Consider the following 15,427-nt stretch of genomic DNA (forward strand, 5'->3'; position numbering starts at 1 on the left):
AATCCACAGGCCAAAGACAATAGTCTAGACAAATTTTTATTTTATAGATAAAAGAGCCCACACACTGAAGTCTGAGTTGGAACAAATCCATGATGGTGTTCAACAAAATTAGAAGGTTTTGTTTTTTAAGACGCAAAAGCATTAATTCTACAGGCACCTAGAGATGAACCGTTTGGATTTGGGCTTCATTAGGAATTTGGCCTAGTATCTTGGCCGGCTATGTTGCATTTAGGGGGCCAATACTTTTCCATTTATTCCAAAAACACTTAGGCTGATGCAGGTAAATCAATAGGAAGCCTCTAGCCACGATGACATGTAAAATCAATAGGAATTATGACAGTTTTCAGCTTATGATTGCACTAGTCAAGGATTTTGATTCATTCAAAATGAAAAATGAATCTGGGGTTTACCACAGAGAAGAGTCGAAAAAATGAGGACAGCAGATGTGAGGCTGGGGAACCCCCGTGTGCTAAACACCGATTCTAGGCCAGGCCCTGGGAGGCACTTCATGAAATTCACTTGATTGAAACCTCCCTACTCCTGAATCATCCCACCAGGGCAGGGAGGGATCCCGGGTGCAGCCTTCTCCTCTCTTTCTTCATCCCTCCTGTCCCCACCAAGTGCATAGAGAAGGTTGGTCTTTTACCCATTTAAATCTAAAACATCAGGAAAAACATTTATTCCAAATAGTGAACAATTCATAGCCTGAAGATTTTTTTTAGAATATGCTTGATAACACACCCCAGAAAATCAACAACTTAGTAACTTACCAAAAACTATTTAAAATTCACACACCTGATTTTCAGAGAAGTCTTTCATCGGTCTCATTTATTGCAATATTTTCTAGCTTTGTATCCAGTACAACACAATGAAGTATTACAGTGATTTTTATCATTGCACCAGCATATACAAATACAGATCAAATGTAAATAAAGTGTGCTTACAGTGGTGATCCAAACATAAAACTGCAAAGGGAATTCTCTTTGAAAGTGTAATTATTTTTCTCCAATGTACCAGGTATATATTTTTCTCTATGCCAGGTATACATATTTTTCTTCATCACATGTGACAAACATTTGATGACTTGTCACTAAGTGGGATTCATTTCCATAGGGCAACTTTGAAATGTGTGGCCCAAACACAGCATTCCAGCACATGACCTCAGCATCACTGGGTTATAGTCATGTACACAAAGATAAACCAACTCGTATATGCGTGAGTGCAGCCCATATACAAATCTCACTTTCAGAAGCCAGAAGGCAGGTATTAATATGCCAGCCTTGCCAGGGCTCACATTGAACTTGACACAGATCTGAGAGTGTGACTTTCTGGAAAGCATGCTCTGTTTCAGGGTGCAGTGATGTGGAAGTTTAAGGTACATCAAAATTCAGGATCCAAAATTGCATCCTCTGAAAACTCCGCCTGCAGAGTGTGCTGCTGCAGAGGGCTGCCTGGATGCGAACTGCATGAGGGATACATCCCCCAATTCTCGCAGCCAAAGTTCCTCCCGGGTGCAAAGGAGAAACCATGTGAACCTTTGCAGGCCCATGAGCTTATACTTAGTTCAGAGCAGTGAAAATTCACTCAAAAATACCCTCATTGCATAAAGAATGAATATAGCCTCTTTAGGTTACTAGTGAACAAGCGCAGAGGAGTTAGTTAAGGCAGGACTTTTTTTTTTTTTTTTTTTTTGACATGGAGTCTTACTCTGTCACCCAGGCTGGAGTGCAGTAGTGCAAGCTCGGCTCACTGCAACCTCAGGCAGGACTATTTTTAATTATTTTTAATACCTGCAAAAGGGAATCTGCACATGCACATCCGTGTTTCTACAGAAATCTGCGATCGATGGCAGATCTGTTTGCCTTTGTGTGTCCACATGAACCATTTGGCAAAGGCATCCAATGCTAACAGGGCCCACCAACTACAACGGAGGCAACAACTCTGTGGATTTTCTTTCACAGAAAGAGTAAAATTTCATTCAACCGTTCCATTTTTTGCCTCCTGTGATTCTAACGATGAAATTTAAATAGGAAAATGTTTCAATCGTTGGAGTAAAACACTCTTTAAAAAAATAATGCTTCAAAAAGTAAAGCAAAATCTTTTACCAAAATAATTCTTTCACTTTTCAAATTGTTCTGTCCACGAGCCAGTGTAATAAACAAGTGAAAGAATCACATTCTGTAGGCTTAAAGAATGCCACTCAAATTATTACTTTTTCCCTTGCCCTTAATTTGAGTGGAAAAAGCTAAGGAAATTAAATGACTCAGAAATTCCAAAAGAAGGTCAGTCTATGAGAAAGAGAGAATAAGGCCCTTTCGATAGTCTAACACATACATCTTTTTAATATATTAATGACAGTGGTATAGAAAGAATATGAATAAATGCCTATCACAGTAACCTAATCAGAGTAAAACAATAAATAATATCTAAAAGAATATAGTTGAACTTCTTGAAACTATTTTCTTAAAACCAACCAGTTTCTTTGGAGAGCTCCCAACAGAAGTCAGTATCATTATCATTTGGCATAAGTGCGCTCAAGCCCACACTGTCAGCACCACCTTGCTGGATGGAAGGAAGCCGGCAGTGTCAAACTCATTCAAAATACTGCCTTAGTCATATTTACTGTCATTTTAATCTAAGGCGTTGCAAAGTTACCATGAGCTAGATAAAGCGCATTCTTAAATGTCTGCCATAGATACATTAAGGCATAAATATTCCAGCCTTGAGCCACAAAAACTGGGGGGAGATATGCCAATGAAATAGACTATCTTTAACCAAAGGAATTAAAGAAAAACTTATCACCTAAAAATGAGACTAGTCAGCAAATACTGTAAGGGGCCCATCCACAAGGCCAAGTCTGAGGCCAGGCCTGGACCCGGTGGCGTCCGGATTTCTATCAGAGACCTCAGATCCAGGTCACATGAGCCTTCACAGACCTCCCCACTGTGTTCAGAAGGTGGTGGCACTAACATTGCTATAATGGAAATGTGCCCCCTACTTTGCCAAAAACCGTGCACATCTGGCATTCATCGATTGACCCTGTCCTAGGCGGGGACAGCCCTCAGACAGCCACCTTCTGCCTAGGTTTCACAGCCCCAAACTGCACGTGAACCAGTAGCTACTTGCTGGAGCAGGCCGGAAAGGCAGCGTCGTAACTGGCATTAAGCCACAACTGAGGAATGCTTTTCATGGTACAAATGCGCCCAACTCCTCGCCTAGAAAGTGCTCCCTTCCTATCTTGCTTAGAAATGTCAGCCCCGGGGTGGGGCAGGGGAGAAATGCTTCTCAATTCTCTCTGCTGTCAGGCCAATGATGACGCGCCAGGCTCCCAGGTGGAGCTGTGCACTCCGGGGAGACCTATCCTTTAATGGGTGACAACCAGGCTCTGCACTGCTGGCAAGAGGCTGCTTGGGACATTTTACGCTGAGGCAGAATGAATGTCCTGGTTTTCAAAAGGTGGCAGTGGCTCTCTCCAAAAGGTGAAGTTACTGAAGGTATCCGAACAGGGAAAGTCTGAAGAATGGCTTCTTTTCAGCAACGGGAAAACGTGGTCGACTACTTCACAGAGTCTCACATACCTGGAAGGAAAGGGACATTGTCACTGGCACTGAGCGATACCAGCTATGCACCCAGGGCTGCACGTAGAAGTCAAGAGAGATCTACAACCTCAAGGAGCAGACCGCCTACTTATCGACACGACTGAAGTCATTCTAGAATAATTTGTTATCGATTAATTGAAAATGAGAGATGAAAATGAAGAGTATGCAAACGAGGCATCAGAGAAGGCTCTGGGGAAGAGGTGGGTGGGACCTGACTTCACTTGAAGGACAGGTAAAGGGGATACAGTCAAGCAAAAGACGGCAGGAGGAAGTCAGCATGGCCATGGGATAGTGCCTGCTGCAGGGGTCACATATGGGACATCGGGGGAAGAATCACAGACAAGGCACATCTTTGGAGCACCTGACAGAGATTGCTTCATTGCACAGTGAAAAGGAGCTGGGTCCTGGGGTTAAAGAGACATTAATTTGATGTTCAGCTCTGCCATTTACTAGCTGCGTGATCGTGGGCAAATGGCGTAACCTCTCTAAGCCAATTTCTTCCACTGTAAAGGGAGGAAAATAAAAACTATGCCACAGTTTTAAGGATAATTTAAATAAAATAACATATGCAACATTAAAATAATGTATACTGGGTGCTCAAATGTATCTAAATGACAAATTATCAACACGTCTTAGAGAAAAAAGCCCTGGTTGGCATGACGGTCAAGAGACCCGGGCTCTCCTGCTTGCTGTAACCTTGGACAATTGTCTTGCCCTCTTGGAGCCCTTCGTCTTTACAGTCTGTGGAGCTGAATTAGAGCAGGGCTTCCCAATGCTTCCTACAACGTTCTCTTGCTCTCTTTTATTTGCATGCCCAAAAATATGTTGCATGTTAGTTTCTGTGGCTTCTACTATGAAAAGAAAGTTGCTATTGCTATATTGAATATGCATGCTCAGACCTCCAGGCACCTCCAAACTGAGATTCTGGCACACCCAGCCCGCTGCCAGCCATCCCCAGATTCCTCCTTGACAGTCACTGATCACTGTCTAGTTCCAAATTGCTAAGAACCTAAAGGAACTTTCAAAATCCAGACTCCAGAAGTGTGCATGTTCTGAGGTATAAAATAATGTACTAAATGAAGCCGAGTGTGTATATTTAATAAAGGACCTGCAAAGGACTTATGAAAAACAGTGTGTTGCACAAAATGGGAAAGTGACGTCTCCTAATACAAAACCAAGAGTTACGTCTTTCCTTGGGATTCAAACAAACAGACAGATTTTTAAAATACCTCCCGGCTTTAAGGCTTATTTGTCTGAGGTTTGTGGCTGCGGCAGCAGGGCCCCTCCCTGCAGGCTTGACTACAAGGCCGCGGTGGGCACTGGAACCAAACCCACTCTCACACTCCCTGAGCGGCCAGGCCGAGTTCCATCTGCGCGCCTCCCCCAGACCGACCTCCACACGCAGTGCTCCTCCCGAGCAGGCAGAGCTTATGCACAGACACTCGCAAACGAAAGGGAGAAAGAACTGAGCTGCTCCCGCTGTGTGGCCCCAGTCTCTGAAGACATTTCAGATGACTGTCCCAGTTCTGAATGACAAGCATCTACTTGGCTCAGAAATAGCTATACCAAGTTCAGCGCCAGAGAAATGTGAGCTTCCTGGGGGAGGAGATTTACTCTCTCACAGGAACAACCCCGCCTCCAGTCCAGGTGTAAAATGTCAACATCCCCTGGCAATGAGTAAAGTCTGCAGAGCTCCACCCTAGGCCAAGCCATGGGCGAGGTGTGCATTTTAACCCTAGAGCCTCAGTCAATGCAATGACCGCAGAGGCCACCTAGCCAAACCCTCTCAGATGCTGGAGTCCCTCTTTCCACGCACTGCATGGCAAGACCTGCCACTTTCCCATTCCTGGACAGCGTCTCATTGGTTCAAAGTTCTTTTTGATCCTGACATGGTTTGGCTGTGTCCCCACCCAAATCTCATCTTGAATTCCCACGTGTTGTGGGAGGGACTCAGTGGAAGTTAACTGAATCATGGAGGCAGGTCTTTCCCATGCTGTCCCTGTGATAAAGTCGCATGAGATCTGATGGTTTTATAGGGGGGAGTTTCCCTGCACGAGCTCTCTTTCTGCCTGCTGCCATCCATGTAAGACATGACTTGATCCTCCTTGCCTCCTTTGACCATGATCGTGAGGTCTCCCCTTTTTTTTTTTGTTTGTTTTTTTTTTTTAGATGGAGTCTCACTCTGTCACCCAGGCTGGAGGGCAGTGGCGTGATCTTGGCTCACTGCAACCTCCGTCTCCTGGGTTCAAGTGATTCTTCTGCCTTAGCCTTCCAAGTAGTTCGGATTACAGGTGCAAGCTGCCATGCCTGGCTAATTTTTTTTTTTTTTTTTTTTTTTTTTTTTTTGCCATTTCTAGTAGAGACAGGGTTTCACCATGTTGGTCAGGCTGGTCTTGAACTCCTGACCTCAGGTGATCCACCCACCTCGGCCTCCCAAAGTGCTGGGATTACAGGCATGAGCCATCGTGCCCAGCCTAAATCCTTGTTCCTGTATAAATTACCCAGCCTTGGGTCCATGTGTTTATTAACAGCATGAAAACAGACTATAACACAGATCCTAAATAGAAACCCAGTAGGTCCTCTCCAGCCTGAGGAATGAGAGGGGAGTGGGAACGAGACATTGTCACAGTCAGCCACTTAGAACAGTGGAGGTGGCAGAAACCGCAAGGAAGGGTTAAGAAAGGAATCAAGTTCCTGCTGTTTTTCTGCCAATCAGGAAGCAGCCTGGCACTGCCTCGCCTTCTGCAGGAGGGAACAGGGCCTTGGCTCCAGCCTCCCCTCTCTCTGCACAAACCTTGAGGACTGCTTGGGTACTGGCATGACTGCAGGGTGAGAGGAGTCTTGTGGGGCAGCCCCAGGACTCCTGTTAGCCTAGAACTGCCCTATTGACACTCAATTAGAATCCAACTATTTTAAGGACCATCTTGAAAGGAAAAATCTGCCCTAGAGAGAACTTATCTCTCTGTCTAAAACCACAGAAGGTACATGGAGAAAACCAATCCTTAGGAATCTCCTAGAACCAAACTCCCCCAGTCTAACTCCTCCAGATAAAGAGGAACCCCTCGGGCTATCTGGGGCCACTAAGGCCAGAGGCTCTTTTGTTTTTTGAGACAGAGTCTAGCTCTGTCGCCCAGGCTGGAGTGCAATGGCACGATCTGGGCTCACAGCAACCTCTGCCTCCCGGGTTCAAGTGATTCTCCTGTCTCAGCCTCCTAAGTAGCTGGGATTACAGGCATGCGCCACCACACCCGGCTAATTTTTCTATTTTTAGAAGAGACGGGGTTTCTCCATGTTGGTCAGGCTGGTCTCAAACTCCTGACCTCAGGTGATCCACCCGCCTCAGCCTCCCAAAGTGCTAGGATTACAGGCATGAGCCACCGAGCCTGGCCTGCCAGAGGCTCTTTTCCAGGTCTGCACAGACCAGACCAGACCAGAAGAGGTGTAGTCTCTGAAATGGACAAGGCAGGAAGACAAGGGTCGGCCTGGGCTGATGTCACCCAGTGGGCCAACCTCCCAACAACATGGAATGAGGAAATGCTCTCCATCCTAATAAGTTAGGAACCCGAGGGGGACAGGAGAAAGTCAAGAGTGATTCTAAGCACACAAGGATGCCTCATTGGAAAGAGTAATCCCATTTAGCCCACCGACTCAGAAAAACTGGGCTTTGACCAAAAATATGAAGGGAATTCTTAACAATTACACAGCAATGTCTCTGGTAAGAAACATTTGGTATGTGAAGAGATATACAGTTCCTCATCTTTAAATATAACTTCACATATTTCAGTTTGGTTATATTTCTCATTCACATTCTAGGCTTTCAAACCTAACTTGGCAAATCTAAACTACTAGTTTTCAAATTCATTCATTTCCATTCTGTAGCAGACTCTAACCACGAGTTTAAATTTTAGACCCAGAAGGGATCTGATTTAATTCCAGTTGTCTAAAAATTATGTTTTGGACAAAATACGAGGAGTTAAATTACATTTTTTCATTATAAGAATTACAGATTAACATATAGGCAGCAAAGGGGAAAAGGTACACCGCAAACTGGGAAGCACCGTTTTAAGATAATAGTACTGATCTAATAATCACATAAAATGTGTACAATACTCACGAAGAGATGTTGGTCTTTGCATGTTCCTGTACCAGCTCTCCTTTAGGGTTGACGGTAAATATTCTATTCAAAGACACTCCTACTTGCTTGTATGAATACACATCCTATATTTGGTAAAGGTGATTTAAAGTGTTCGTTAGAAAAGAGTTCATTGTAAAAACAAGTCCATGGTATTTCTGATTTGATGAAATCTCAAATTTTCATTAACCAGAGCTCTACCTCAAAGTGGTGCAGTGAAAGAATATCCTTTGACGGGAAACTATTCAATTAGTTTTGCTCTCTGGGCCTCAATTCCCTCATCTGTTCAAGGACTGAGTTGAAGAAAAGACAACCTATCACGTCCCCGCAATTCTAACATTTCTTCAGGTTATTCTTTGACCCATATTCCTACTTAATGAAAATCGCTCATAACTTTCAAAAGTAGGACTTTCTGATGGAGCAGTTAGTACCCAACTACATTCTCTAGAATACTTAGCTTTCCAGTAAATGTGGGCAATACGTGCAAAATCTCAAAGCGCTTCTTTCATGATACGAGACAACACTAGACACTTAAAACGTGAGATGCTGAATTCGCCATTATGGTTAGGACTGATTTTGCGGTTCCCTTCTGGTAGAAAGAAACTAATCCGATTAAATGTTCTTGCTTTACTGCTTTAATGAGTAATTTGAAATCTGGAGTTTTAAGTCCCACATCTCAAGCTTTGACCCACCTGCCAACCTTCAAAGAACCCTGGAGGCCATAAGATAATTTGTAATCCCCTTGCCTTTAGATGTGGGCAAGTGGCTCTTCACCAGGCTACTGCTTCTGGGATGAGAATCTGACTCTACATATGGTTCTCGGATAGGGCTTTCAGATGACAGCAACCAGAAAAGGCAGTCATTTCAAGGGTTCTTCAATACCCAATCTACTACTTACAGCTGGTCGGTTTCCAAAAGCAGCATAAAAGGGTTCTGTGTTGGGGAAAAACAGGTTTTTGATGTCTGTCAAACACTGGACTTTAAACTTTTCTGGCTTCTTTTCAATCACTTCTCTGTTAAACAAATAAATAACAGATTAACATGAGAGGCTAAGCTTCCTTTAGCATCAAACTGTTTTTAGCTGACAAAGCTGCCGCAACACTGAGAAAACTCAAATCTTCAAAAGTTTAGTGTGTGTCAGGCAGCTGAGACATCCCAGAAAAGCACGAGATGGAAAGTAAACCCGTACTTTCAAGTCTTTCTACAAAGAAAACACCAAGGATGAGCCATTTCACCAAGAGTTATCCTGGTCATCCAGAGAACAAAGAATGACAGAGCATAAAAACAAAAAGGAACATCTCCAAATTAATTTGATGAGGCTAGCATAACCTTAAAAACAAAACCTAAAAAAAGAAAGTATGGGCAAAGTGTGGACCAATCTCATTTGTGAATATACGTGCAAAAATTCTAAAATATATATATACACGTGTGTGTGTGTGTGTGTGTGTATACAAATTGTAGCAATGTATAAAAGCTGGGTTTATTCCAGGAATGAAATAGTAATTTAATATTTAAAATCAATATAACACATTATCAGGTTAAAAGAGAAAAACATGATCATCTCAATAGATACAAAAAGGGTATTTGATACCAGTTACCTCCCAAATTAAAATTCATTTTTTAAAATATTTAAATTTAAAAAGAGGATTTGATACAATTTAACATCTAATCCAGATGAGAACTCCAACCAGGAATAGAAGGGAATACTAAAAAAACCTACAGTGAACATCTTATTAACAGTGAAATAAGGGTGGTCTGTATCATCGTGGCAATTCACTGCTGTATTGCCTGTCCTATCAAATGCAATCATGTAAGAAAAATAAATAAAAGTTATACATATTAGAAAGAATTAGGGGAAAAAATTGTCATCACAAAAAACAAATATGCACATTAAGAAGATGAACCTACACATGAATTACCAGAATTAAAAAGACTCTAATAAGGTTAATAAGTCAATGTATCAAAAAAAAAAGTACAAAAATTAATCGCATCATTTTCATGCATTAGAAACAAGCAGAAAAGGTAATTGTGTAAATGGTATTTTAAATCAAATTTTAAAATATAAAATGTCTAGAAATAAATCTAACAGAAGATGTGCCAGACCTTTACAGCTAAAATTATAAAACTTTACTGAAATATATTAGGAAAGACCTAAACAAATGAAGAACAGACTATACTCTTGAATTGGAAGATCCAATATAATTTTGAGATATTAATTCTTCCTAAATTGCTCTACAGATTCACTGCAATTTCAATCAAACTCATAACAGAGTCTTGGGTGTTTTGATGAAATTTGAGTCTAGAAGCTACGAAAACGAGCAGAAAGCCAGGCCTAGCACTTCCGATGCTGGGAAGGTGAGGAGCTTCTGCAGCTGTGGGAGCTGGGACACTATGGCCTTGGCCAATTCGTCCAGGCCTTTGCCAGTGGAACAAAACAGAAAGCCCCAAAACAGAACCACATGTTCACAGATACTTGCTTTATGACCACAATGGCATCTCGGAGCAGCAAGGGCAGGGCAGTCTTTTTTTTTTTTTTTTTTTTGAGACAGAGTCTCGCTGGTCGCCAAGGCTGGAGTGCAGTGGCGCTATCTCGGCTCACTGCAAGCTCCGCCTCCTGGGTTCATGCCATTCTCCTGCCTCAGCCTCCCGTGTAGCTGGGACTACAGGTGCCCGCCACCATGCCCGGCTAATTTTTTGTATTTTTAGTAGAGACAGGGTTTCACCGTGTTAGCCAGATGGTCTCCATCTCCTGACCTCGTGATCCGCCTGCCTCGGCCTCCCAAAGTGCTGGGATTACAGGTGTGAGCCACTGCGCCCAGCCAGGGCAGTCTTTTTAGCATGTGGTGTGGGGACAAATGAATATCCATATAGGAAAAAAAAAATTAAACTGCACCCCTACTTCATTCTACCTAAATAAATCCATTCTTAGTGGACTATAGACCTAAATGTGAAAGCAACACCTTCAGATAAAATCCAGGAGGACTGTCTTCATGCCCACAGGTCAGAGAAGACTTTGGTAATACACAAAATCACAACTACAGAGGAAACAATACATTCAATGACATAAAACTAAGTTTATTTTCATTAAAAGCTATGAACTGGGAAAAGACATTCGCAGCACTCCTGACAAAGGCTAAGTGATCGCCATCCTGTGCTGAGGGCTTGTTTTTGCCAACTGCACCACACGCATATCCACCCACTACCTTCCCCTCCTTCATCCTAATTCAAAACCTAGCAGTAAAATCAGAACTGCACCCAGTTAAAGAGTTGTGCTAAGGAAGGTCATTTGTGTGCCCGTCAATGATAAGACTGCATAAAGAAAATGTGGCACATATACACCACGGAATACTATGCAGCCATAAAAAAGAATGAGCTCATGTCCTTTGCAGGGACATGGATGAAGCTGGAAGCCATCATTCTCAGAAAACTAACAGAGGAACAGAAAACCAAACACTGCATGTTCTTACTCATAAGTGGGAGTTGAACAATGAGAACACATGGACACAGGGAGGGGAACATCACACACCAGGGCCAGTCAGGGGGTTGGAGGGGAAGGGGAGGGAGAGCATTAGGACAAATACCTAATGCATGCTGGGCTTAAAACCTGGATGATGGGCTGATAGGTGCAGCAAACCACTATGGCACATGTATACCTATGTAAAAAACCTGCATGTTCTGCAAATGTATCCCATAACTTAAAGTAAAATTAAAAAAAAAAAAAAAAGGAAGGTCATTTGTGTTAGGGCAGCCTTCGCTAGCAATTCTAGAGAACTCCACAGGACAGCTAGCACATGGAACGGCTCTGGCTTGATGGCAGCCCTAGGAAGGACCAGGCCGGTGGCCATCTGCCACTGGAGCACCTTGGCCTTCCAAGAGGACATATCAACTATGAGCTTTAGGGTTTTTAAAATAATTCCTCCCAGGGAAAAAGCAATACACCTTGGACAATGATATTTAAATAAGGAAATGAAAAGGATCACTTTAAATGCATAGTTAGTGTTAGGATGTCGGAGTAACGATGTGGACTTTTTGCTTGGCCTAGCAAAGCCTTACTACTTAACACAGGCTGATGAATGGCTTGTTGCAAATTGTCAGCATAGCTTAGGGACACAATTTCACTAAAATATCAGGATTTCTATTGAGATCAGTGCTGTTATGATAGCTCTGAGGACTTGAAATACACTAGGTTGTGCCTGACTTTTCTCCCCTAGAATGTGCATGTCTCAATTTGACATCTTTTACTACAGGAAAAAAGCTACTGCTTACACAAAATAGCGCCGTCATGGAAAAGGTACCTACAGAGCTAAAGGAAAATACACAAGAATCAACACAGCATTTGGGGCCCATCTAGATTCTTCCACTGTTGGCATGATTAGCAGCAGCAAACAGTTCATCTGGTCTTCAAATTCAGGCAGAATCGCGTCAATGACATTCATAAAGACCAAGTTTATGATATTTACAATCAGCCTTCAGCAGGGACCAATGTCCTATGGTTGACCACAATAGCTTTTGCTTTGAGAGGTGTCTAGTAAATTGCCCTGGGCCTCCAACTACAGGGACGTCCAGTGTTTTCTTCCTCCAACTCCAAGGGGCCAGAGTTAGTCTGGCTTAGCTACCTTGATATGGCCCCATAGGTGAAGGGAGGAAGGTAATCAGAAACTGGCCAGTGGTCTGTTAGAGGACCCGTAAAATGAACAGTGTTCCCAGAAATCTAAGACAGAAAATGACAAGTATGATGGGTGTCAAAGGCCAGGTGAATGATGGTGGTTCGTAGACAGGCCACTTAAGGATCCCTAAGGAGATGAGATAGAGGCTCATTGTCCAACGGACATTAAGATTCAGCCAGGCCACTCAAGAAGAGATGGAGCAGGAGAGGGACTCAAAAAGACGGAACAGCATGTGCAAAGGCTCCAAGCAGAGACAATTGTCTGGGAGACACAGACTGAGATGTAGAGACGAGAGAAACACGCCTGGAGAGGAGGGGAGGCACAGGCCATGAGGAGCCACCAAGCGCCAAGCTCCTGAGTCTGGACTTGGCCTGAAAGCCATGAGGAGCCAATGCAGGTGTAGACCTGTGTTTGGAATGATTTTTCTGGTGCCTGCTATGGAGCATGAATATTGGCTGCAGAAGACCAGTGAGGAGGCTATTCTTACAAAAATTGCGGTTAGGAAGAGAGAGGGTCTGAACAGGCCCACAGATGTAGGTGTAGGGAGCAGGCCTGGTACCTGTGCAGGGCAGAGAAGAGGCTGCTGGGACTCAGCAGCAGGGGCCCCTGGGGCAGCACCGTGCCCCTCTCGTTGACCCAGTGCAGGTAGCCCCGCGTCATGTCCGCCATCCCGATGGCACGGGCAGAACAGTAGAGAAATTTATATCCGTTCCTGAAAGACATAAAACATTCACATTTCATGGCATCAGAAAATGGAACCTTTCTGCATTCATAAATCCTGATCCATATCTGTTCTGTGGAGAATGGCACTGTTTCAAGTTCCCCCACAAACAAAAGTCCACATTCTACAAAATCTTGCTTGCAACTGAGAAATAGGCTTAAATACATTTCACTGTAATTCACTAAGTGCTTTTGCATTCCCCACTTTGTTTAATCCTCAGGAGAACATGGCTGGATGAGTATTTTCCTCTGGTTTTACTGCTATGGAAACTGAGGTTCAGATGGATGAAACTGGCTCACCTGCCTGCGCTTGAGCCCCTTGTACTCCCCCTGGTCCCAGCTCTTGGCTAGAGCCCCTGCGACAAGACCACAGCCACCTGCCAATTCACACACTTTGCTCCAGCATTTGCTTCATTCGCCCCTACACACACCCCATCAAATTCCTCCTCTCTTTTGGGTAATTCACATCAGCACATAAATATTCTGCAATCTCTCATTTCATCCTTAAAACAAGCCAAGCCAAAACAACCACACACACACACACACACACACATGCACACACACCAAAACGTCCTTAGTCTCTCTCTGGCTAAGATACCATTTCTCTGTTCCCTTTTGTAGCAAAATTCTTCCAAAAAGCTGACTACAAGCATTGAGTCCACTTCTTCACTTTCCTTCCTCTCCTCACACTCCCAGCAGACTCTTGTTCTCTTGTTCCCTTCCTTGCTGTCCCTGCACAGGTCACCCTGATGCCCATCTTGCCAAACCCAGGTATCAACTCTCAATTCTTGTAGGAATGGACTCCCCAGTAGCATCTGCCTCGGGGGCTCATTCCTTCTCCCAGAGCACCTGAGTCACTCAGCTCCCAGGACTCCACAGTGTCCGGGTGTTCTCCTCCTCAGCACCCACCGCTTCCCAGACAGAGCAGCTCGCCTGCTCCCATCAGCTCTGCCAGCCTCAAAACACACAAGCGCCCAGGGTCTCAGGCCTCATTTCTCCACACCCCCCACACTCCCTAGAGGACCTGGGAACCTCACCCACTTCCACAGCTCCAAATGCCATATCTAGACTGAAAAAACAACTAGTCTATGAACACAACTTTATTGCATTAGCAGGTCCATTTCACTTTTTTGTGTGTGTTTATTTGTTTTCGAGACAGAGTCTTGCTCTGTCCCCCAGGATGGAGCGCAGTGGCGTGATCTTGGCTCACTGCAACCTCCGCCTCCCAGGTTCAAGCAATTCTCCTGCCTCAGCCTCCCAAGTAGCTGGGATTACAGACATGCACCACCACGCCCGGCTAATTTTTGTATTTTTTATAGAGACAGAGTTTCACCATGTTGGCCAGGCTGGTCCTGAACTCCTGACCTCAGGTGATCCACCCGCCTCGGCCTCCCAAAATGCTGGGATTACAGGCATGAGCCACCACGCCCGGCCCCATTTCACTATTTTTAACTATCAAAAATTTAGTGTCTAGAATGAAATGTGCTCTAAGTATAAAATATATACCAAGTTTCAAAGTCTATTATAAAAAAAAGAAAGTATGCGCCGCCCTGTCTGGAAAGTGAGGAGCACCTCTGCCTGGCCGCTGTGCAACCTTCCAAGTGTGAAGTGACAGCCCTGTGTGTGACCTTTTCTGTCTTCCCCAAGTTTGCATTTTCGACATTAAAGTTTACTTTTTAATTAAAAAAAAAGAAGGTATGATACATTTCATTAATCGTTTTCATATTGATTACATGTGATCAATAAGTGTATCATTTTGAATATGTTGGATTAAGTAAAACATATTATTCAAAAATTTTAAACACTATCTATACACTGATATCTCCCAAATGCATGGACCCCATCCAGACCCCTCTCCCAAGCTGCAGGCTACTATGAACTCCACATTACACCCACTGTGCAGTACGTGCTCACCGTCGACCCCACAGTACTCATCGCACTCCAAAATGGGTACCTCCAAAACCACACACACCACAGCGGCTTCTCCCCAACTCACCCCGAGACTCCTCGGGGGCCCCTGTTGCAAGTGGCACTGCAAGTAGCAAGTGGCACTCTCCTAACCCAGGTGTGACGTCAAACCCTCAGGGACCCCGTTGGTGTCTACCTACCCCCAGCCCCCACGCCACACAATCAGCAGGTCCCCTCTGCTCCACCCTCGGCACCACCCAGTGCTCCCACCACGTCCACACTGCATGGCCTCCTGGCCTCCGTTGCTGCGACAATCTTGAATGACCTCCCTGCTGCTATCCCGACTCCACGTGGTGCTCTAAGAAAATTAAAGCGTAGCCCACTCACACTCAGAGCCCTCC

The 15,427-nt window shown here is 44.2% G+C and overlaps 1 protein-coding gene across 11 annotated transcripts in view; it reads right to left on the reverse strand.

Annotated features, from left to right (window-relative positions):
* Positions 1 to 799: 799 nt before the first annotated feature.
* Positions 800 to 15,427, reverse strand: part of LPIN1 (lipin 1) — a 150,753-nt gene continuing 136,125 nt past the window's right edge. For all 11 annotated transcript variants that reach the window (XM_008952322.5, XM_008952320.5, XM_034952635.3 and 8 more), the window contains 4 exons: positions 12,958 to 13,110; positions 8,630 to 8,744; positions 7,714 to 7,817; positions 800 to 3,578 (listed from right to left, as the gene is read on the reverse strand). In XM_008952322.5, the coding sequence (XP_008950570.3) occupies positions 3,419 to 3,578; positions 7,714 to 7,817; positions 8,630 to 8,744; positions 12,958 to 13,110 (532 nt within the window). In that variant the 3' untranslated portion in view covers positions 800 to 3,418. The remainder of the gene's footprint in view (positions 3,579 to 7,713; positions 7,818 to 8,629; positions 8,745 to 12,957; positions 13,111 to 15,427) is intronic.

The sequence above is a fragment of the Pan paniscus genome, chromosome 12, assembly GCF_029289425.2.
Source record: "Pan paniscus chromosome 12, NHGRI_mPanPan1-v2.0_pri, whole genome shotgun sequence".
Lineage (NCBI taxonomy): Eukaryota > Metazoa > Chordata > Mammalia > Primates > Hominidae > Pan > Pan paniscus.